The sequence below is a fragment of the Trachurus trachurus genome, assembly GCF_905171665.1.
Source record: "Trachurus trachurus genome assembly, contig: scaffold_81_arrow_ctg1, whole genome shotgun sequence".
Classification (NCBI taxonomy): Eukaryota; Metazoa; Chordata; class Actinopteri; order Carangiformes; family Carangidae; genus Trachurus; species Trachurus trachurus.
The window spans coordinates 87,501-112,814 of record NW_028155121.1 but is presented as its reverse complement, the minus strand read 5'-3'; the positions used below and the strand labels follow the sequence as shown (position 1 = coordinate 112,814).

The following is a 25,314-nucleotide window of genomic DNA, read 5'->3' as shown; positions in this document are numbered from 1 at the left end:
TTCCTGTAGCTGAGTCAGAGCTGTAACTGTAAAGTCTGGACCGACAGAACCATGTCCTCCATGTTGTGTGGTTGTTGTTGGTAGAAGAGCAGAAGCAGAGTTAGTGGATGGTCAGTAGTAGTTGAACACAGAGTGGTTCTTTGTGTGCAGCTCCACTTCCTGAGGACTGGAGGCAGCTTTACCTGAATCAGCCTGTGGAGGAGGTGGAGAGGAGCCGCTGTCTGAGCCACTAAACGCGACCTGAGCTCGTCTGGACAGCCGCTGGAGAACAGCTGTGACTTTGTCTGTGGTGAGTGGTCTGTCATCAGATTTACACTACAGGACTGATGTGGACTCAGTGTGGCGGGCTGAGGGGCTCACAGGGTTTTTAAGGCTCTAGATGATGTTCAGAAAGACAGTGAACACTGCTTCAAATGAGTCAGAGGCTCCTGGTTCAACAGCTACTACAGTCTATTGGTTAATATTAGTCTGATCAGTGCTGACTGTTATTGATCAATATTGAATGTTGTTGACTATCGCTGATCAATACCAATCACTTCAAGTAACTGAGTAGATTTACTGCAGTACAGTTGTGAGGTACTTGTACATCCCTTGAGTATTTTCACAACACTCTGTGTTATTGATTAATGGATAAAAATAATCAATATTGTTGTGAAGAACCTTTTAGAGCTGCAACAGTTGCTCAATCAACATTTTTCATGCAGAAATGTTCAGTTTTCAGGCTCAAAACTGAAGATTTCCTTGTTTTCTCTGTTTGATTTGACTGTAAACTGAATATTTTTGTCTCTTTGTTGCTGTGATGAAATAGACATAGCCTCAGACTGAGAGGAACTTGAACGCATCATTTCTCTGTATTTTCTGACATTTGATGGAGCAGACGATGAATGGACTGACAGAGACAATAAGTGTCAGTGGCGGCTGGAGAGTGTTTTTCTCTATTTGAATTTCCAGTGTGAGTGAAATGATTGAATGTTGTGATAGTGTGATAGCTGTGTGGTGAAATAAGTCTTGGCCCAGTTGTTGTGTGTGCAATAATCAGCTGTAGCTTGTTTGATCCAGTGGTTTTCTACAGGGACGCTGTCCACACAGAGACTGTGTCACATCAACTCAGTGGATCTCAGTCCTTGTGTGTGTCAGTGGATGGAAACAGTGGTCCATGGATCATGTTGCTGGGCTGCAGCTTCATGACGCCATCTAGTGGACTGATAGTAGAAGTACAGCAGCTGATGGCAGCTTCCTCTTCCTCACTGCTGTGTGACTGCATTCAACTGACACTGATATGAAGCAGAGAAGAAGAGCCAATCAGTGGAGGAGCAGCTGGAGACATGATGGACATGTGAGCTGCTGTGCAGATGAATGATGTGTGTTTCCTCTGCAGGTGAAGCTACAAAGTGTGTGTGAGCTGATGTGGATGTGAGCTCAGCAGCATGGATCAGTGTGAGGACAGAGAGGAGGGAGCCCCTCCCTCTAAAACCAAGAGCCAGACCACAGGTCAAAGGTCAGATGAGCATCTCTAACTGTCCATGACTCAGATCACTGCTCCATCATTATTCACACTTAAAGCTCTGTGTGTGTGTGTTGTGTTCAAGGCCAAAGCAGCAGCACAAGCCACAGTCTGCTGGACCTGGACCTGGACCTGGACCTGGACCTGGACCTGGACCTGGACCTGGACCTGGACCTGGACCTGGATCAGGCTGTGTGTCCATGAAGAGCGACATCTCCATGGGTCGTCCTATTAACTTAAGCCGATCTATTGATGGAAGGTCAGAATTTAAAACAGTCAGAAAGACTTTTCTCTCCAAAAGTCAATTATCATGTTTATTAAAAGTTTGAAGATATTTTTCATCAGTTTTTCTCCAACAAATTTATCAGTTGTGTTGTTGTTTCAGGATCCAGCAGCAGAGACCAGACTCTCCTGGACCCAGCTCTCTGTCTTTAAAGAGCAACGACTCAAAGGACTGGAGCATTGGCTTTAAAGGAGGACGTGGATCAGCTGATCAGATGTAAGCTGTAACTGAGTCAGACTCAGGTTGTTGTAGAAATGAACCAGTTTGTATGACGTGTTGTTGGACCAGGTCTGAAACCAAAGTGTCTCTGTCTGTTGTGAACGTCCTCAGGGGACATATAAAGTCCATCTTGTATTATCTCTCTGTCCTGATGTTGACTTGACACTGATTCCTCCACAGAGTGGAGCAGGAGAGCTCAGAGGTTCCCAGTGGTCAGTCTGCCCAGCAGCATCAAACACACCTGGACTCCATATTTATGGTGAGGACATGTCCAACAGCTGCTGTTACATCTGTTGTGTTCACAATCTTCTCCATGCTGCACTTTGACACCAGTGGATTGTCAGTCTGTCAGGTTTTAGTTTGATGCTGTCACTCATAGAGTTTCTGTTCCAGCTGCTGGAGGAGAACATGATCACTTTTGTCAAGAACGAGCTGAAGAAGATCCACAAGCTTATGAGTCCAGATTACCCAGAATGCTCAGGGAGTCAGAGGGAGGATGGTGAGGATGAAGAGCAGAGGAGGAGCAGCAGAGAGGCATTAGTGAAGATCACAGTGAACTTCCTGAGGAAGATGGAGAAGGAGGAGCTGGCTGAGTGTCTGCAGAGCAGTAAGGGGATTTCTCTAAAGATTTAACATGATATAGTCATTATTTAGAGGAATTTGAATGTTATATTTTCTTATTGATCTTGTTTCTTATGTTTTTATTCAGAATATTTTGCTCCAGTTTGTCGACGTAAACTCAAATCTGCCCTGAAGGAGAAGTTCCAGTGTGTGTTTGAGGGGATCTCTAAAGCAGGAAACCCAACTCTTCTGAACCAGATCTACACAGAGCTCTACATCACAGAGGGAGGGACTGGAGAGGTCAATGATGAACATGAGGTCAGACAGATTGAAACAGCGTCCAGGAAACCAGACAGACCAGAAACAACCATCAGGCAAGAAGACATCTTTAAAGCCCCACCTGGAAGAGACCGACCAATCAGAACAGTGATGACAAAGGGAGTGGCTGGCATTGGGAAAACAGTCTTGACACAGAAGTTCACTCTGGACTGGGTTGAAGACAAAACCAACCAGGACATACACTTCACATTTCCCTTCACCTTCAGAGAGCTGAATGTGCTGAAAGAGAAAAGGTTCAGCTTGGTGGAACTTGTTCATCACTTCTTCTCTGAAACCAAAGCAGCAGGAATCTGCAGGTTTGATCAGTTCCAGGTCGTCTTCATCTTTGACGGTCTGGACGAGTGTCGACTTCCTCTGGACTTCCACAACACTGACATCCTGACTGATGTGACAGAGTCCACCTCAGTCAACGTGCTGCTGACCAACCTCATCAGGGGGAACCTGCTTCCCTCTGCTCGCCTCTGGATAACCACACGACCTGCAGCGGCCAATCAGATCCCTCCTTACTGTGTTGACATGGTGACAGAGGTCAGAGGGTTCACTGACCCACATAAGGAGGAGTACTTCAGGAAGAGGTTCAGAGATGAGGAGCAGGCCAGAGAGATCATCTCCCACATCAAGACATCACGAAGCCTCCACATCATGTGCCACATCCCAGTCTTCTGCTGGATCTCTGCTACAGTTCTGGAGGAGCTGTTGAAGACCAGAGAGGGAGGAGAGCTGCCCAAGACCCTGACTCAGATGTACATCCACTTCCTGGTGGTTCATCTAAAACTGAAGAAGGTCAAGTATGATAGAGGAGCTGAGACAGATCCACACTGGAGTCCAGAGAGCAGGAAGATGATTGAGACACTGGGAAAACTGGCTTTTGAGCAGCTGCAGAAAGGAAACCTGATCTTCTATGAATCAGACTTGACAGAGTGTGGCATCGATATCACAGCAGCCTCAGTGTACTCAGGAGTGTTCACACAGATCTTTAAAGAGGAGAGCGGCCTGTACCAGGACAAGGTGTTCTGCTTCGTCCATCTGAGTGTTCAGGAGTTTCTGGCTGCTCTTCATGTTCATCTGACCTTCATCAACTCTGGACTCAACCTGATGTCACAACAACAAACAACATCCAGGTGGTCTCAAGTGTTTGGAGACAAATCAACACCTTTCTACCAGAGTGCTGTGGACGAGGCCTTACAGAGTCCAAATGGACACCTGGACTTGTTCCTCCGCTTCCTCCTGGGTCTTTCACTGAAGACCAATCAGAATCTCCTACGAGGTCTGATGACTCAGACAGGAAGTGACTCACGGTTAAATAAGAAAACAGTCCATTACATCAAGAAGAAGATTGAAGAGACTCCCTCTGCAGAGAAAAGCATCAACCTGTTCCACTGTCTGAATGAACTGAATGATCGTTCTCTAGTGGAGGAGATTCAACAGTCCCTGAGATCAGGAAGTCTCTCCACAGATGAACTGTCTCCTGCTCAATGGTCGGCTCTGGTCTTCATCTTACTGTCATCAGAAGAAGATCTGAACGAGTTTGACCTGAAGAAATACTCTGCTTCAGAGGAGGCTCTTCTGAGGCTGCTGCCAGTGGTCAAAGCCTCTAACAAAGCTCTGTAAGTGTAGAAATGGATGTACATAGCTACATATACATATGGATGTATATAGTGTATATTTTCTAATCCTTGTGTTATATTACTTTTTTATGCCCTTTAATTATTTGAATGTCTGCACTACTGGATACTTGAATTTCCCTTGGGATCAATTAAATAAAAGTCTAAGTCTAAGATAGTTGGACATATGTATCATATAGACACTTCTCTGTTTTCAACAGGGCAGAACATAAATTAATTTCTTCTTTAATTCCTCATGATCATCTCTTCAGACTGAGCAGCTGTAACCTCTCAGAGAGAAGCTGTGAAGCTCTGTCCTCAGTCCTCAGCTCCCAGTCCTCTAGTTTGAGACACCTGGACCTGAATAACAACGACCTGCAGGACTCAGGAGTGAAGCTGCTGTCTGGTGGACTGGAGAGTCCACACTGTAGACTGGAGACTCTCGGGTGAGGATTCATCAAGCTGTTTATCTGATGCCACTTGAACACAGCAGCAGGTGTTGACAGAGGGTTCCTGTGTGTTGTTGTGTGTGTTCAGTCTGTCAGGATGTCTGATCACAGAGGAAAGCAGTGCTTCTCTGGCCTCAGCTCTGAGCTCCAACCCCTCCCATCTGAGAGAGCTGGACCTGAGTAACAACAACCTGCAGGACTCAGGAGTGAAGCTGCTTTCTGGTGGACAGGAGAGTCCACACTGTAGACTGGAGACTCTCAGGTGAGTCCACACTGTAGACTGGAGACTCTCAGGTGAGGATCCATCCAGCTGTTTATCTGATGACACTTGAACACAGCAGCAGGTGTTGACAGAGTTCCTGTGTGTTATTGTGTGTGTTCAGTCTGTCAGGATGTCTGATCAAAGAGGAAGGCTGTGCTTCATTGGACATTTTCTTGTCGCTAGTGAATGTCGAACTGAATAAATCAGTTTACAAATGATGAACCTTTTTATGACAATTTTCGATCATGTCTCATGATGTCTCCAAGGAGACGGCTCAGTATCAATAGTACTGTATGTTGTTGTGGTACAGATGTTACAGACACATGTACTTCTCTGATGAAGTACACGTTCATCAGAGTAGTAGAAATAGTAACAATACATAACAATAGTAACAGTTTAAGTGTTTGAAGCAGTTCTACGTACAAACAAGTGAAAAAGAAAAAAACATGTTTTCATGTATATTGAGCCCATACAGTTTGCCTTCTCTACACCAGATTTTTGAGATTCAGTAGAATATGACTCATTGTTTAAAGAGCAACTAAACTCCTCAGTTTTGGATGACGTGCTCTAAGCTTGAAATTCAAAAAATGCCTTGATTATGGGCGGGACTCAGGAGCACTCTCCGATCCCCCTCCCCCCCTCCCCCCTGCGCCCCATTCACACCCGCGAAATCACACAAAAGAGAAAAAAAAGTAATAAACACACATCGACACTTCTGCTAGCGCTAACGAGCTACTAACGAGCAACTCAGCACTAGTAGCGTGGAGAGGACGCCAGAGCCGTGACACAGCATCTACGGCTGATCCGCCGGCTCGTTAGCTCGTTAACGGCTCGTTAGCGCCGGCCGCACTAGCGATTCCCATTCAGGCAGCTGTTACCGTTAGCCGCAGCAGAGCAGCTAGAGCGCCTAGCAACCGTTAGCGGCAGGCAGCAGCCGGTGCTGATTGGTCGGGGAGCTGGTGGCCGGTGACGAAAGCTGCCTGTAGGAGCCGTATGTAAGTCTGTGTGTGTTTGGTTTGTGGATGTGAACACTGCATTGGTGCGTGGGTAGGGGTGTGTCACTGTGGGCGTGTGATCCGTGGTTACTTGTGATTGCACTCACCTGGTCTCATCAGTTGGCGTTTGAACATGGCGTGGGGTGAGCCACGGGGGTGAAACTTTCTGTTGACCGCTGCGCTATCACATCACATTGTGCTTCCCTTATTAACCTTGCGCGGACGTTTGTAAGCAGTTGGAGCTTCTGTGTTGCCGTGATATGGAAATAAAGGTGCTTTGAGAGCAAGAGTAAAGCGAAGTGTGCGCGTCAACTATTTCTCCCGTGTTCAGCCCACCGCGGCTGATTGTTTTTATTGGTCTCAGTTTAGCCGTAATATTAGTCAACAGAAAAGTTACCGAAGTGTTGATCCACGGAAAGTTTCGTTGACGCTGGATTCCTGGGATCATTCTGGAACGCTTCAAACAAGGAAGTTGGAGCGCGCAGAGACGCACCAGTTCATTCATCGCCATAGTAGGTTTTCATTCATTCACAGCCAGCCCGTGCGGCTCGTTCATCACAACCACGGGAACGGAGGTATGGTCACGCATACACAAACACACACAACAGGTCATATTTGCGAATTAGCCTAAATAATTCCCCTGGTAGGCTTTAGCAGTGTAACCACATAAGGTGGTTGTACTCCTTTTTTGTTTTAAGCCGTTTGTTATTTTCGTGTCATCAAGCGGGTGGAGCCATTGGCTCGGGAGTGCCGCCGTAGTTCTTTTTCTAAGACAGTTTGTCTTGTTCAAGACTAACAGTATATAGGTACATAAATACCCACCGCTAGTATGCACAGAAGACTAGGGTGAGTTTAGATAGTTTTCTATAGGCAGTTCAGCGGGGAATACATGACGCAATTGCCTGTTTGTGGATCGTTATCGCTCGTGTGTATGCAAGGCTTCCTGTGACGTATTCACGCCATTAAAGCGCTGTGTGTGATCTATAATGTTTTGGGCTGTGCATGGATGTTTTGATAATTCATAAATGAACATGGATTTAAGTAGATCTTCTTCATGTCCTGATGTTAATGTGGGAATTGAAAAACGAATAATAAAACTCTCTGTGAAAGCATTGGAAAATCAAATACAAACGTTTCAAACAGATCGTCAAGCTAAGGTAAATAAAATTAAAGCCGCTATAAAGAAAATTAAAGAACTTATGCAAAATGAAGATAATGCGCCAAGTGTTCAGTCTCATCTTGCAAACTTATCTGTGTTGCTTGAGGATGCAAGCCAACTTCATGAAGCTGTGATTCAGTTGCTTCCTCAAGAGGAACAAGAAAAACAAAACACCTGGTTCTCGAGTATACTTAAGCATAACAGTGGCTTTATAGACAATGTAAGGGGGTGGCTTTCTGATGCAAGTAGACAATCTAATCAAAGTGCTGCACAAATGAGCACAGATGATGTCCTCACCTCGCCTCAGTTACATCCACCTTACATTGAACCATTTGATGTAAAAACTAATGGAAATTATTTATCTAAACACTCTGAAAATGGTGCGGGGATTGCAGTGACAGTAGATGATGTTGAACCGAGGGACAGCATTTCCAATGTTGCAAGTAGAACCTCAAGGAAAAGAAGTTCAGCAGGAAGTAAGTCCTGTGTTTCATCTACCTCATCAGCACGTATTAAAGCTGAGGCAGACATGGCGGCCCTCCTTGCTCGCCAAAGCCTTTTAAAGGACAAACATGCTTTGGAAGAGCAAGAAGAGCTGCTCAGAAAAAAGAAAGAGCAGCTTGATTTGGATATGGAATTGGCTGCATCAATAGCTAAAGTTAAAGTGTTAAAGGCCTCGGAAGGCTCTAGAGTTTCCAGCATTAAATCTAACGGAATGAACTCATATTTGGAGAGACAACAAAGGAGAGCTCCAAAACTGAATGCTGATGCTGAGACATTTGTGCCTGTGGTAGCTAAACAGCCATCTCAGTATATGCCAATAGGTGACCAGCCACGTTCACATTTGTTGGATGCGAGACCTAAGGAGAAAAGGAATGAGCTGCAGTCACAAGTCACATGGTCAAATGGGTTGGAGCCAAAGGTGCAACAAAGTAAAATACAAAGTACACGATCATGTCATCAGTTTCAGTTGAACTCAGAAAATCCTGTACCTGTGATGCAAAATACCATGGATCATAATCGTTTAATAACGGTCTTGGAGAAACAGAATGAAATTACATCCTTGTTGGTTGAGCAGCAGTCTCTCTTTTTTCTTCCAAGACGGGACATTCAGATTTTTGATGGTGATCCTTTACAATTCCAAACCTTCATGAGGGCATTTGAACATAGTATCGAAGACAAGACGCACAGTGCTAAAGATTGCTTATACTTTCTTGAGCAGTACACCAGAGGCCAGCCCAAGGACCTGGTTAGAAGCTGTCAGCATATGCCTCATGATCAAGGATATGCCAAAGCTAAATCTTTGTTGCAAGAACATTTTGGCAATTCTTTAAAAATTGCTTCTGCCTACATGGAGAAGGTCCTCACATGGTCAGTTTTGAAACCTGAGGACGTGAAAGCCCTGCAGGCATATAGTTTTTTATTACGAGGATGCTGCAATGCCATGGGAGAGGTAGGTGCCATGCATGAGTTGGACGTTACAGCTAATATGCAAACAGTCATTAAGAAATTGCCTTATAAACTCCGGGATAGATGGAGAAACGTTGCCTGTGAGTTACAGGATAAATTCCATCGCAGAGTGACCTTTTGTGACATTGTTGAAATTATTGAAAAACAAGTAAAGATTGCAAGTGACCCACTGTTTGGAGATATTCAGGATTCTCAAACAGCAGTAAGAAAGGATGTGAGGAATTATAAATCCCAACCTTATTCTAAAGCAAAAGGAAGTAGCTTCGCTACCACCGTCGCTACATTGGACAAAACTGTCGAGGCCAGTATGAGGAGGGAAAGGGCCTCAGCTGTTGTAAAGGTTTGCTTGTTTTGTGGTGCTGGACATGCCCTGGATCTGTGTCGTCTATTGGAAAGGAAGTCACACAGTGAAAAAATGTCTTTCTTGAAACAAAAGGCGGTGTGTTTTGGCTGTCTGTGCATTGGGCACAGGAGCAAAGATTGTCGTAAGCGTCTTTTGTGTTAAGTATGCAATCTGAAACATCCTACCATGTTGCATATCCATTCTAAGGAAAAGGAAGCTGTTTCAGAGCAAGCTAACATGGGGCCAGAGACAGCTAACAGAAGGGCTTTAATCTCAGTACAATCTAGCGGGCTTACTGGGGCCGGTGATCGCGACTGTACACTCTCCATACTTCCTGTTCAAGTGAAGTCGAAGAAAGGAGATGAAATATTGATCACTTATGCCTTCCTGGACCCTGGGAGTTCTGCATCATTTTGTACTGAAAGGCTCATGAACAAGCTGAATCTCACAGGGAGAAGAACAGCTATTCTCCTACGGACAATGGGTCAGGAGAAAGCTGTCGATAGTCACATTGTTTCAGACCTGGAGGTAGCTGGATTGGACACAGATTGTTTCTGTGAGCTGCCTGACATATTCACCCAGAAAAGCATGCCTGTCCTTCAAGGTAACATTCCTCGACAGGAAGACCTTCAAAGATGGCCACACCTGGAACATGTGAAAATTTCGGAGATCGATTCAGGGGTAGATCTTCTGATTGGTACTAATGTTCCTATTGCTCTAGAGCCATGGGAAGTTGTTCGGAGCACGAACGGAGGTCCATACGCAGTCAAAACTGTGTTAGGCTGGACTGTAAACGGTCCTCTCAGAGGAGACTTCGGCAGTGACGCTGCTTGTATGCAGCGACATGCCACTGTCAATAGGATTTCTGTTTCAAGACTTGAGGAATTGTGGGAGCAGCAAACAAAGGCCGATTTCCCTGAATGTGCACAGGATGAACAGCTTGGATTATCGAAAGAAGACTGTCATTTCATGAAGTTGGTCAACAAGTCTGCCACATTGGTGGATGGTCATTACAGTGTTGGTTTACCTTTGAGACAAGATGATGTCAAATTGCCTAATAACAGAACTGTTGCAGAACAGCGTGCTCTGAGTCTCAAAAGGAGGTTTAACAGGGACAGTTCATTCCATGCTGACTACACCAACTTCATGAGTGACATAATTTCCAAAGGTTATGCTGAGAGTGTCCCAGCCGGGGATCTGGAGCGCTGTGACGGTAGGGTATGGTACATACCTCACCACGGTGTGTACCACCCACAGAAGAGAAAGATTAGGGTGGTCTTTGACTGTGGAGCTTCATTCCGGGGAACATCTCTAAATGCCCAGCTCGTCCAGGGCCCTGATCTGACTAGCTCGCTGGTGGGGGTCATAACCAGATTCCGAAAGGAGCCTGTAGTACTAATGGCGGACATTGAGGCTATGTTCCATCAGGTCAGAGTACCAAGTGTTGACACAGACCTCTTAAGGTTTCTTTGGTGGCCGGATGGAGACCATGGCCAGGATCTGGTGGAGTATAGAATGGTTGCACATCTGTTTGGCGCCACATCCTCTCCAAGTTGTGCAAGTTTTGCTTTAAGAAAGTGTGCAGATGACAACAAGGAACAGTTCAGTCCAAGGTCAGTTGATTCTGTGTTGCATAATTTTTATGTTGACGACTGCCTTGTGTCTGTTGGTTCAGAAGAGGAGGCAGTCTCACTTTATGAAGAACTATGCGCGCTTTGTGCTAAAGGAGGCTTCAAGCTCACTAAATGGATTAGCAACAGACGTGCTGTCATCGCTGCCATACCTCAACAGGAAAGAGCTATAGAGGTGAAGGATCTGGACTTGGACAATGACATCTTGCCTATGGAAAGAGCCTTAGGGGTACAATGGTGTGTCCAGTCAGATTCATTCAAGTTTAAAATCACGCTCCGGGACAGACCTCTAACAAGGAGAGGGATCTTGTCCACTGTCAGCTCTATTTACGATCCTTTGGGATTGCTAGCGCCCGTTGTGCTATCCGCCAAAAGGATTCCTCAAGACTTGTGTAGGCGACAGCTTGGTTGGGATGATGCCTTGCCCCTCATTGTGGCCCAGGAGTGGAGGGCCTGGCTAAATGAGTTACATCGGCTCGAGGAGTTTAAGGTCGACAGGTGCTTAAAACCTCTCAACTTTGGGGAAGTTGCTTCTGCTCGGCTCCACCACTTTGCAGATGCGAGTGAGGATGGGTATGGAACCGTGACCTACCTGTTGCTGCATAACATCTGTGGGCAGGCACATAGTGCCTTTATAATGGGAAAGGCACGTGTAGCTCCATTGAAATCGATCACCATCCCTCGCATGGAGTTAACAGCTGCGGTGGTTGCGAGCAGAATGGATAAGTTGTGGAGGAAAGAGCTGAAAATGCCGCTGCAGGAGTCCATTTTTTGGACTGACAGTACCTCGGTATTAAAGTACATCAGGAATGAAACATCAAGGTTCAAGATATTTGTTGCAAATCGGGTCTCAGAGATACTTGCTTCGACTAACTCATCTCAGTGGAGATATGTGAATACATCCAGCAATCCTGCAGACTTGGCTTCAAGAGGAGCCAAGGTTGAGTCCTTCCTAAAGAGCGATAGTTGGGTGTCTGGGCCTAAGTTTCTTGTCGAACCTGAAATGAAATGGCCAATAACTCCTGATTTGTCAGGAAATGTCTCTTCAGAAGATCCTGAGATCAAGACTGTCATTTCTGTGAATGCTATCCAAGCTAATGAGCAGGCGGACATCATTATGAGCTTTATGAATCATTTCTCTTCTTGGATCAGGTTGAAAAGGATGGTGGGCTGGCTTCTCAGGTTCAAGAGTTGGCTGTGGGATCTTGTTGGAAGGAGGAAGCAATTGAAAGCTGTTCTTGTTCAATCTGGCCTGGATGAAGAACAGCTCAAGAAGAAGATAGAAGAGGAGATGCAGAGTGTCAAGGCTCGTGCTGCCCTCGGGCCTCTTTCACTTGAAGAGTTTGACAGGGCAGAAACCGCAATTCTCTGTTTTTGTCAAAGGAAACGGTTTCCAGAAGAGATAACTAGTTTGCAAAAGAGAGAAGGTGTGAAGAGGACCAGTCACCTTTGCAAGCTTGATCCCATACTCGAAGGAGGTGTTCTAAGAGTTGGAGGCAGACTTAGCAGAACAGCCATGCCGGATGAGGCAAAACATCCGGCTATACTGGCCAAGGATCTTCATATTTCTGACCTCATTTTACATCATGTACATCTGCAGACAGGTCATGGTGGGCGTAACCACATGTTGGCAAAGTTACGCCAAAGATATTGGATTCCTGGTGCGAGCATTGCAATAAGGAAGACTTTATCCAAGTGTGTTGTCTGTCGTAGATTACATGCTGCCCCAGGACATCAGCGCATGGCAGATCTTCCCCAGGACAGAGTGTCACCTGATGAGCCTCCATTCACCAGAGTGGGAGTGGATTGCTTTGGACCGTTTGAGGTCAAGCGGGGAAGGGGAACAGCGAAAAGGTACGGTGTAATTTTTACATGTCTTGCGATGAGAGCTATACACCTGGAGCTGGCATCGTCTTTAGACACCGATTCTTTTGTGAACGCTCTTAGACGGTTCATTGCAAGACGTGGTCAGGTGTTGGAGTTGCGTTCCGATAATGGCACGAATTTTATCGGAGCTGAGCGTGAATTGAGGGAAGCTGTCGGAAAATGGAACCATGCCCAGATCAATGACACACTCCTTCAGAAGGGAATCAAGTGGATTTTCAACCCGCCCACTGGTTCACATCACGGCGGAGTGTGGGAGCGATTGATTAGATCTGTGAGGAAAGTGTTGAATTCTGTCTTGAGAACACAGAATCTGGATGAAGAGTGTCTCTGTACAGTCTTTTGTGAAGTTGAGGCTATTATTAATAGCCGCCCTATAACCAAGGCATCCACTGATCCAAATGACTTAGAAGCGCTGACCCCGAATCATCTGCTGCTGCTCAAGTCCAAACCTGCATTGCCACCAGGAGTGTTTCAAAGGGAGGACATATACGCTCGTCGACGGTGGAAACAAGTGCAGTATATGTCCGACTTGTTTTGGAAACGCTGGGTCAAGGAGTATTTGCCCCAGCTTCAGGAGCGCCAGAAGTGGCAGAGCACCAGACGAAACTTCATGCCAGGGGATGTTGTGATCATCGTGGACGACTCGGCTCCCCGTAATTCATGGCTTACTGGAAGGATTGTGCGGGCAGACCCTGACAGAGGAGGACTTGTGCGTCGGGTCCGCATTAAGACTAGGAGCAGCTATCTGGACAGGCCCATCACCAAGGTGTGCCTTCTTCAAGAGGCGGAGGAGTCAGAAGAGCTGCATGGACTCTGAATATGGACAGTTTGTATTGACTTGGACATTTGTGCACGTGAATGGACTTGGACTGATTTGTATGATTACCGGGACTATTTGCCATAAATCGTAGGTCATGGGTAAGAGATATTTTTGAGTGTGATGTTGATATCTTGCTAACCTTAAGTTTGGTCTCCTACATGTTATAATTGTGTAATTATTGCCTTAAATAATTAGGGGCCGGAATGTAGGAGCCGTATGTAAGTCTGTGTGTGTTTGGTTTGTGGATGTGAACACTGCATTGGTGCGTGGGTAGGGGTGTGTCACTGTGGGCGTGTGATCCGTGGTTACTTGTGATTGCACTCACCTGGTCTCATCAGTTGGCGTTTGAACATGGCGTGGGGTGAGCCACGGGGGTGAAACTTTCTGTTGACCGCTGCGCTATCACATCACATTGTGCTTCCCTTATTAACCTTGCGCGGACGTTTGTAAGCAGTTGGAGCTTCTGTGTTGCCGTGATATGGAAATAAAGGTGCTTTGAGAGCAAGAGTAAAGCGAAGTGTGCGCGTCAACTATTTCTCCCGTGTTCAGCCCACCGCGGCTGATTGTTTTTATTGGTCTCAGTTTAGCCGTAATACTGCCTCCAAACCGTCATCTGCCTCCATCTCAGCCAATAGAAAAATTTGATTGTAATAGCCGTGTTTCAACCCATAGAGGGCAGTCACTCTACATTTTTACTACAAAATACACCAAATTGAAATATTTTGACTAAAATGTCAAAAGTTGGACCAGAATCAACCGACAACACTACCTTATACCCAAATATATTTGTTTTCAGCAGAAAAAAGTGGTTTAGGAGTTTAGTTCCTCTTTAAGTGGTAAAATGTTTTCTCAAACTCAACATTTTTTTTGTTTTGTTGGAAATGTATGTCATGTCTTCAGTTCTTCTGGTCAATTAATTCATATAGTTTGTTTGTGGCGATGATTTGGGGCTGAAGGTAGAAGGAGAACATCTATTTTAAAAATGCAACTAATGGACAAAAATTTGTTCATTTTCATCTGTATGAACTGAACTTTTAACTAGTTCTTTAACTGTGAACTGACACAAACACAGATGTGAGTATTTTTTCCTTGAATTCTTCTTCAGACTGAGCAGCTGTGACCTCTCAGAGAGAAGCTGTGAAGCTCTGTCCTCATTCCTCAGTTCCCAGTCTTCTAGTCTGAGACACCTGGACCTGAGTAACAACGACCTGCAGGACTCAGGAGTGAAGCTGCTGTCTGGTGGACTGGAGAGTCCACACTGTAGACTGGAGACTCTCAGGTGAGGATCCATCCAGCTGTTTATCTGATGACACTTGAACACAGCAGCAGGTGTTGACAGAGGGTTCCTGTGTGTTGTTGTGTGTGTTCAGTCTGTCAGGATGTCTGGTCACAGAGGAAGGCTGTGCTTCTCTGGCCTCAGCTCTGAGCTCCAACCCCTCCCATCTGAGAGAGCTGGACCTGAGTAACAACAACCTGCAGGACTCAGGAGTGAAGCTGCTGTCTGCTGGACTGGAGAGTCCACACTGTAGACTGGAGACTCTCAGGTGAGGATCCACCCAGCTGTTTATCTGATGACACTTGAACACAGCAGCAGGTGTTGACAGAGAGTTCCTATGTGTTGTTGTGTGTGTTCAGTCTGTCAGTCTTGTTTAAAAAAATGGAACCAATATCCAAAATTAGGCCTAGTCCACACGAACACGGGTATTTTTGAAACCAAACTTTTATGGACCCCGGTTAAATTTTTTTTTGCGTCCACACCACCGGTGTGATAAAAAATAACTCCGTCCACATGAGACTGCAAATCCGTCTCAAACAATGTCATGTGCATTCCAAAGCAGTAGGTGGCGATGTCACTCCTAACAGGAAAGCAGCTGTAACTTGTACAGAGAGAGTGGAGGCTCAAACTGACCGGCAACGAGAGTCCGTGCTACTAACACACCCCGCCGTAATCTCTTGTTTATGACAGATACGAAAATACACAAATACACACATCATAACGATAATCCATCGATCCACTGATTGATTCTGAAAGGCTTCATTGAAAACAAATGTAAGGATGGGAGGAATCAAAACAGTGGGGAAGTGACCGCAATTTACTATTTGATAAAAGTCTATTTTCGCCATATCAACATTATGTTTACATATGGTGACCACGCGATTTTGTATTAGTGTCCGCATGTTTAGTGATTATTGATATTCACAGTAGCCATAATAGTCCACTCATATGCGTCTAAGCGGTCAGCGCATGATGATCCATGGGTCAGCGTCGAGAAGCTTGACGTGCTAGCAACAGTAACTAAGGGGGGCGGGGCTTTGTGAAAAATGTCCGGTTTTCCTGTCCACACATGAAGCTGAAACCGGAGTTTTAGAAAAAGTTCACCCTGGACTCCGGTTACAGAAAACTTTGGTTTAGGAGCCGACAACTGCGGTTACGTGTGGACGAAAGGCCAAACCATGTAGAGAAACAAACGGTTTCAAAAATACCCGGCTTCGTGTGGACGGCCCCTTAGTTCATTTTCATCTGTATGAACTGAACTTTTAACTAGTTCTAAGTTCTAAGTGTGAACTGAAACAAACACTAAGGGCCTGATCTACTAAAGGTTTGCTTGTATAAAAACGTGTGCAAACTTGATGTCACCCGCAGAAAATTGTGCAAGCTGATCTACTAACTGGGTGCACTGAGGATTGCGTCTCTCAAACGGGCAAAAAAGCATACGTGATGCATTTAGTGCGTTTGCCTTGATGAATATGCAAATATGGGCATTTCGGCCAGAACGTGCAAAGTATTGGGAGGAGTAGATGCAAATAGATTTATTTAGCACACGCAGCATGATTTATCAAACCTGAAACAGATTGCGGTGGAAGTTTTTGCGTCTTTATTTAGTACGTTTGAAAGGCAAGTATTATCTGGCACAGCGGTTTTTTCTTTTATTGATTTAATACCTGCCAGGGCAAAAGCTCTTATATCTCTGAATTTCCTCGCATCGGGGTCATTTCAGCGAACTGTAGCAGTTTTTCAGGTGTGTTAAAAGTCATTTTAGCGCCGTTACGCACGCCGCACGTCTCTCCTGTGCGCTCCTCTCCTCTCCTCTCCTCCCTCTCGAGTATGTGGCTGCCCAGCTGCGGGACCGGGCCCGGGACTGAGAGACGTCACCTCTGTCTTCACCCCGTCTTTGATCCCTCTGGTCAGTGTGGCCTGAGTGTCCCACCTGAGCTCTCTATTAATCCATCGGATCAAATTTCATGCAGCCATCCAGCTCTCTGTCCACTCTCTCCATGGCGGAAACGATTACCACGCACAAAACCCCCATTTAAATACTGTTTGCGTGTGCTGTCATTTAGCGAGTTACTCTGAGTAGATTACCTGTTTTTCATGCGCTAACCAAACACGCACATTTTTACCAGGAGCACGCAATTTAGCGCCCCTTATCTGGGATCTTAGTAGATCAGGCCCATAGAGTATGTGAGTGTTTTTCCTTGAATTCCTCTTCAGACTGAGCAGCTGTGACCTCTCAAAGAGAAGCTGTGAAGCCCTGTCCTCAGTCCTCAGCTCCCAGTCCTCATGTGAGGGTTAATTTTTTTCTTGAATTCTTCTTCAGATTGAGCAGCTGTAACCTCTCAGAGAGAAGCTGTGAAGCTCTGTCCTCAGTCCTCAGCTCCCAGTCCTCTAGTCTGAGAGAGCTGTACCTGAGTAACAACAACCTGCAGGACTCAGGAGTGAAGCTGTTGTCTGGTGGACTGGAGAGTCCACACTGTAGACTGGAGACTCTCAGGTGAGGATCCACCCAGCTGTTTATCTGATGACACTTGAACACAGCAGCAGGTGTTGACAGTGGTTTCCTGTGTGTTGTTGTGTGTGTTCAGTCTGTCAGGATGTCTGATCACAGAGGAAGGCTGTTCTTCTCTGGCCTCAGCTCTGAGCTCCAACCCCTCCCATCTGAGAGAGCTGGACCTGAGCTACAACCATCCAGGAGCCTCAGGAGTGAAGCTGCTGTCTGCTGGACTGGAGGATCCAGACTGGAGACTGGAGTCTCTCAGGTATGGAGAGGCTGCTGCAGCCACACACACTGTCTGATAGAGGAAGAGGAGCTGGAACATTTTCTATGGCCCCGTTCACACCTGGTATTAACATCTGTCTCAGGTGATCGATACATTGATGATGACATCAGATCTGATCACTCTAGATCATAGATCTAGATCTAGAGGTAGATCATAGATCTAGAGGTGGTGTAGACCACAGTGAAGCTCCGCCCACTCCACTGACATCCTCCGTTTGTAAAGCCGAGTTATGATAAAAACTTCCAGATCATGAGCTGAGTTTTTGATCGTCATCTATTTCAGTTCTACTCGTCGTAGAGTCCCCAAATTTACACATAAGGTGTGTTAAAGTGTCTAGTTTCATAATTTTTTTTTTTTTAAAAAGCAAAAAACGAGAAATCTCGTTTTTTGGCACTCAAGGCATGGGAACGAAAAACGAGAAATTACGTGGTTGGCACTCAATGAGTTAAGGCGAGACACCCCAGGTGAATAGGGTAAAACATTTAACTAACAGCTATTGCCATGAAACTTTCTATGTTTATTACTTACATTGAGACAATTATTTTTTGTATTACATGTTTTCTTAAATATTATGCTTAAATATGGAAATGAGACATTATCTAATTAAATATGCGTGAATTTGTGTACATTTCCAGACCCAAAATCTGAAGATTGGATAAAGCCACTTTCAAAATTTTGGTTTTATTTTGTTGACATATTAAAGTCAAAAGTTTTTACAGAGGGGATTTTGGATATCTCTTTTTATCACTCTGTAAATGAGAAAATACTGTCACCAGTAGTCGCCCTAAAAAAATCAAATTTCGCCCTGTTTTTAGGTATAAATTGTTGTATAAATCAGGCTGTGAATGATATATCAACAATCCCCTCTGTAAAAACCTTCAGAATATAGGCAGGAATACAACTGGAAGGTTTGGTGTATGTAAGTGCTGCTGAACTGGAGATTTTGGGTCCAGAGTATAAGAAAAAGCTCATTTTGAGAAAACGGCCTTTAAAGATTCTATTGCAAAAATTCCACAAATTGGCTCTATGCACAGCTCTACTTCCTGAACTTAAAGCAGCTCCTTTATTTCCTGTCTTACATTATTGGACAAACTGATTAATCCAGGTGTGTCTGACCACTGTGACTACTCAGACACACCTGGATTAATCAGTTTGTCAGTAGAGCTGCCTTGAATTTAGAAAGTAGTGGAGCTGTGCATAGAGCCCATTGTTACTGGAAACAAGGGTGTCTGGCCACTGTGAGTTCCAGGTGTGAGCCAGTAGGTCAGAGAAAATAAAATAAAAAAACAAACAAATAAGAAAAACACTTTAGGTGTAGTTGGGCTCATCTGTAATATGACAACAGTGTTTTCAGTTTCTCTATGTCTGGCTAATAATCATCTCTGGCCCATGTCAGTGTCACATCCGTTTCACCTGTCACTGAGAAGTAAACTACTGCAGAACACGTGATTCTGAGGATCGATGTTAATTTTAAGCCCTGTACCAGCGCAATTTGGACATATTAAATCTCCGATCAGTTCATTCAGACGTCATATGTAAAAAAAAAAAAGAAAAAAAAAAGGCACCGCTGTATCGCGCTGTCTCCGACGGCATCCAAACACTCGTTTTTTATGGATGACAGCTTCCGCGATGACGCACTTTGTAAAGGGATCTTATCGCTCGGTGAGTTTCTGTGCTGTGTCTTTTGTTGTCTAGCAAGTGAGAATTGCTGTTTTATTTTATGTGAGGATTTAAATCGATTTCCTTCCCCCGTTTTTAAAAGTCCCTCTGTGCTGTTCAGAGCGCATCACGTGATGCTTCTAAACCAGTGGTTCCCAAAGTGTGGTACGCGTACCCCTAGGGGTACGTGAGCACATCGCAGGGGGTACGTAGAAACATTCATTAATTTATTACTAAGATGATATGTAGATATTCCGAGTCACTTCATAAGCCCATTACTGAAATGGTACGTGCTCCACAACTAGTTCCCCCCAGAAGACAACAACCTGTAGCACAGCTTTGTATAGTTGTCAAAAGTATCGATGCAAAACGGCGCTTCTGGATACATGACTGATTTCTAAAAGTATCGATATTAACAGCGCGCCGCCACAGCGCCCGACGCGCTCGCACTCGACAGGCAGAGCAGAGCAGAGCAGAGCAGAGCAGAGGAGAGCAGAGCAGGCAGCGTCCAGAGCGTTTAGACCTGAGTGAGTAGTTACACAGAACTAGACGCACGTAGGGTGAATTTAGCTTTAAGAGTTTAAAATGGCGATATTAACGGCAACACCCCTCTCTCGTCTCCTCTCTTTTTCTCCGCTGTGACTGTCTGCGTGCACGTGTGTGTGTTGTGAGAGAGGGGGGAGGGGGGAGCCCCGCCCGAGGAAAGGAGAGGCATTGTAATGAATGTAATAAAACAATAGCAACACGCTGGAATTGCACAACTCTTAGTTAGCTTTTCATTTAATTAAAAAAAACGAAAAAACATCTGTTATAAGTCCTTTTGTTTATATTAAAAATAAAATAATGTCACAATAATAAGCTGGGAGGCACTGCTGCTGTATTGAATATGATGTCATAGTCAATATTTTCCTGGGTATTGGCATTGAGTTTGAAATTTAGTATTGTGACAGTCCTACAACTCTGTGAAGACACATTTGACCACAACAAACACCACAACAGCCAGAAACAACTAAAATGCAGGAGAATATGTGTAAAATGTCTTTGTACAAATTGAAGAGAGAAATTGAAATTATTTTCATTTCATAATCAGTTACGTTCTATATGACCACTTTTGGAGAATCATCAACACATATGAGGGAGGGGGTACTTGTGGTATGGCAAAACGGCTCAGGGGGTACGCAAGACAAATCTACAGGCGACACCAGTCAAAGTGAAGTAAAATAAACACCCATAATGTGTATTTTAGAGCATTTCTTTGTACTAGTCTGAAAGAAGACATGTTATGGAAGCAAAATAGCCCAAAATCTCAAAATTGATAAGTGCATGAAAAAACGATGTTTTTGCCTGCCGTGTCTCGCCTTAAGTTATTTGAGGGAGGCTTTTATTTCTAAATCCCTCCGTTTATTTTTTTACATTAGCGAGCAGGTTCACAGCGTGAACAGCGTGTCCAGACCGTTAATATAATACATCCATGGTCCCGACCTCCCGACTCAACTCAACTCAACTCAACTTTATTTATAGAGCCCTTTAAAACAACCACAGCTGAAACAAAGTGCTGTACATAGTGCAACAGAAGAATAAATATAACATAATAATTGTTTATTGCTTTTAAAACAATTTAAAAGCAATAACACAATGTAGAATTTAAATAAAACAATTAAAATAAAAAACATTAAAAACAATGAATAGAACAAACCATAAAACACTAAAACAGAGGTAGAGTCTCATGCTGAGTTGAACGCCAAAGAATAAAAGTGGGTTTTAAGACTAGTTTTAAAAATGGACAGTGAGGAGGCCTGTCTAATGTGGAGGGGAAGCTCGTTCCACAATTTAGGGGCGGCAACTGAAAAAGCTCTGTCCCCTCTGAGCTTCCGTTTGGACCTCGGTACCTCCAGGAGCAGCAGATCAGCTGACCGGAGGCACCGAGCAGGGGCGTAGGGGTGAAGAAGCTCAGAGAGGTAAGAAGGGGCCAGTCCATTTAAAGATTTAAAAACAAATAAAAGAATCTTAAAATGAACTCTAAAATGCACAGGCAGCCAGTGGAGGGAGGCCAGGATGGGGGTGATGTGCTCCCTCTTACGTACTCCAGTTAGCAGGCGTGCGGCCGCATTTTGCACCAACTGGAGACGTGCAAGGGAGGACTGGCTAACTCCAAAATAAAGTGCATTACAGTAATCCAGCCGAGATGTGATGAAGGCATGGATTACTGTTTCAAAGTGCTGATGTGCAAGAAGTGGTTTGACCTTTGCCAGCTGTCTAATTTGGAAGAAGCTGGACTTTACCACAGAGCTAATTTGTCGATCCAGTTTAAAATCACTGTCCATCTTAAAACCCAAGTTTAAAACTGTTGGCTTTGTAAACTCTGCCAAAGGGCCCAAGTCAACAGGGGGGGGTTCACAGAGGCCACTGGGACCAAACACCATCACTTCTGTTTTCTTCTCATTAAAATTTAAAAAGTTGAGGGCCATCCAGGCTTTGATGTCCTCAAGACATGCAAGAAGTGGTGCGAGGGAGAAGGCATTTTTCTTTTTTAGAAAAATGCCTCCCGACCAGGCTCTGAAAAATGCCTCCCGACCAGGCTCTGGACACGGAGCAGAGACCCAGGTCCGACAGTGCAAGGCTCTCTCTGGAGCAGAGGATGAGGCAGCTTCACTCCCGTCAGTCTTCACAGACAGTCCACAGAGTTGAATGAGTTTCTGATCATATCAATGTCAGTTTGTTCCAGCCAGGTGACTGTTTTTTGGGGGTTTTTTTGGACCCGGCTTAGCTATACGGGGCCGGTGTGGCCTTTATTTGATCATGTAAACAAGTGAATAACGGCTATGAGGAAATACGGTATGCTATTATAAAATACCTTCAAATCAAATATTTAATCATTGATAAGTGTGCGTCTCTCCCCCGACCCTCCCAACAACCCCCCCCCCTCCCTCTCTCAGTAAATAGTTCCGACGTCCATGCTGCAGCTTATATCCAAGTAATATAATAAACTGTATATAAATGAGCTCCTGACGCTCGGCTCAACAGCTGGTAAACAGCAGCGGATCAGCGCGATCTCTCCCTCCGTACTGGTTCTGCCAGCTCCACTGGGATTTCAAAGTAAAAGTCACACCAGCTGTAAATGAGTTAAATTGTGAAACAGCGGCGCTTTTATAGCCGATTTTAGGATTAAACTCTGAATATAACCTGGTCGGGACAAGGTTATGAGCTAAACATCTGTTACCATAAGTGTCCATGGCGATCTAGCTGGGTTGAAAGAGAGCCACCTTCGTAGTACAGGAAAGCCTGGCTTTAGACTCAATAAAAAAATATAATTATGAAATATAACCCACTAAACTAGCTTTGAAGTAAACCCCTCAAGTGTTCATGTTGACTTGATTGTCTGTATTGTAATTTTCCCGCAGTGCACTGCAAATTCAGTCGATTGTTTATGTTATGATATGTTATTACATGTTTGACCGCTAGGCGGCAGTACTGGTTAGTAGTCAGCTTACCGTACCATATAACGAGGTAGAGCAAGACTGCATGGAGCCACATGTATGTTGTTGAGAACGTGAGACATTAAACTAAGTTACTTGCTATCAACACGGCCTCATCCTTGGAACACGAACATGACAGTTTACATCAGTTTTTACTTCCGCATTTGACCGGAAGTCTTAACACAATCGCGGCCAAACCGGAAGTGGCAAAGTGGGCGGGGCTACATAAGGTGAATAGGATATGTCCAACTGGTGCAAACCGTCTGGGTGGGCAGGGTTTTCCCTTGGGTGGCGGGCGCCCACCCGTCCTTACGCGGCTGTGATGAAGTGTTTCCTCCTGCTCTGTATCATCACTAGATAAAGACTCCAGCTCCTTCTTCTCTGTGCTCAGTGTTCATCCAGACATACCAGCCTCCATGTGAACACAGTGATAAAACAGTGTGTGTGTGAGAGCCATGTAATGTCCATGTGTGCATGTGTAGCAGTTGTGAAATGGTTGCTTATAGGCTGAAGGATGACAACACCATGGATCTGAGTTGGTTCATTTATTCTGCAAAGGCAGCACAGGGGCAGAGTCAGGAAACACACAGCTGCAGGTAGAAACAGTCTGCCTCCACAACAAGAGCAGCCAGAGTTTGTTCCTCTTTTGCTGCTCTTTACTCTATTGTATGTCACAATAAAAAATAAATGAATAAATAAATAGTAATAATAATTTTAGAGAAAAGATACTCTCCTGAATAGAAACTAAAATAATCACATGAAATTAACATGTCTATAACCCACTTGTAAATAATAATCATTAGAAAAACAGAATAAAAATCACCATGAAATGATCAAATAAAAATATTCCATACTTTTCCTCCACACAAGGACAATAATAAAAAGTGAAATAATGTGTGCTCTAGTGACGTTTTTACAGCTCTGACCAGACTCAACTCTCATATATTTACCACAAACACATCTCAGAAATCACATTTCAAAGCATTTTTCAGACAAAAGGCACCTGCAAAGGCAGCACAGGGGCAGAGTCAGGAAACACACAGCTGCAGGTAGAAACAGTCTGCCTCCTACGACAGGCCACAAAACACACACACGGCAGACGTCACGTTAAACCCAAACTACAGCCGCTTTTTCACCGTAAAACACAATTAAAAACACGGCAACACATTAATAAAAGCTGTCGTTACTTTAGCGCACAGTTTCAACCGCATTACATGACAGTTTAAGTGCATATTTTACAGAGCAACGTGAGAGCTTCACAACACGTCTTACCACAACAAGAGCAGCCAGAGTTTTGCCGGGAGTTTGGTCCGACGTCGCCCACGTCCCCCTTAGTGTGTTACCCCAATATCGCTCCCCCTTGCTACAGGTGAAGATGGAACTTAGAAATAGAAGTGATATAAAACAAAGCAGGAAATTCAAACTTGTTTTAGATAGTGTTAGCATCGAGCAGGTTTTGAGAATGTTCACCATAATGAATGATAAAAATAAAGAAATAATGACTATAATGAATGATCAGATGAATAAAACAAAGTAAAGATTGACCCAGCTACACATGCTGACAGAGAAGGTGCTGCTCTGACCCCCCTCCTCCTTTCAGGGTGGAGCCTGCTGGAGTCCCATGGTTGACACCAGGTCTGAGGAAGTGTAAGTCTGTTTTTACTTTGAGCAGCACATTCAACCATCTTCACACTGTCACATCACTGACCTCATGAGTCTTCATCAAACTGTCAATAACTGATCACATGATCAATAACTGCAGCTGTGTCTTGTTCTCTCCATCAGATTCCTGTCCACTCACAATCGACACAAACACAGTGAGCAGAAGGATCAAACTGTCTGACAACAACAGGAAGGCAACATATGTGGAGGAGCATCAGTCATATCCTGATCATCCAGACAGATTTGACTTCTATCAGCTGCTGTGTTCAACTGGTCTGACTGGTCGCTGCTACTGGGAGGTCGAGTGGAGAGGAGACGTTGAAATATCAGTGAGTTACAGAGGAATCAGCAGGAAAGGAGGCAGTGATGACTGTTTGTTTGGATGGAACGATCAGTCCTGGAGTCTGTTCTGCTCTGATGGTGGTTACAGTGTCTATCACAATAACAGATCAACATGTATCACCTCCTCCTCCTCCTCCTCCTCCTCCTCCTCCTCCTCCTCCTCCTCCTCCTCCTCCTCCTCCTCCTCTGTCTCTAACAGAGTAGCAGTGTATGTGGACTGTCCTGCTGGCTCTCTGTCCTTCTACAGAGTCTCCTCTGACTCACTGATCCACATCTACACCTTCAACACCACCTTCACTCAACCTCTGCATCCTGGGTTTGGATTCTATCCTGGTTCCTCAGTGAGTCTGTGTTGAGTGAAGCAGAGTCTCCTCCTGTCACAGAAACCTTCTCACTGTTGAACAGTTCAGTCTCTACATGTCTGTCTCTGTCTCTCACTCACATTTTTTATATTTATGGATTAAATCAGTGATTTAATGATTCTTGTAAACTTCTTCATCAAGACATTTATTATTATTATTAAGTCAAAATAACAAAAAACAAAACGTGACTTTTTCTTTGGTAAGACTATGAGTGAGGATGACTGAGCT

At 44.6% G+C, this 25,314-nt stretch overlaps 1 protein-coding gene across 1 annotated transcript; it reads left to right on the top strand.

The window, feature by feature from the left end:
• Positions 1-2,506: 2,506 nt before the first annotated feature.
• On the top strand, positions 2,507-25,080 carry LOC311008018 (protein NLRC3-like; the record flags this gene model as incomplete). The annotated part of the gene is made up of 11 exons (XM_084001450.1): positions 2,507-2,613; positions 2,716-4,513; positions 4,783-4,956; positions 5,048-5,221; positions 14,632-14,805; positions 14,897-15,070; positions 17,126-17,299; positions 17,391-17,564; positions 24,321-24,367; positions 24,506-24,867; positions 24,916-25,080. Exons 1-11 carry the CDS (start codon positions 2,577-2,579, stop codon positions 25,078-25,080), a joined length of 3,453 nt encoding a protein of 1,150 aa, XP_083857576.1. The 5' UTR covers positions 2,507-2,576.
• Positions 25,081-25,314: the final 234 nt, after the last annotated feature.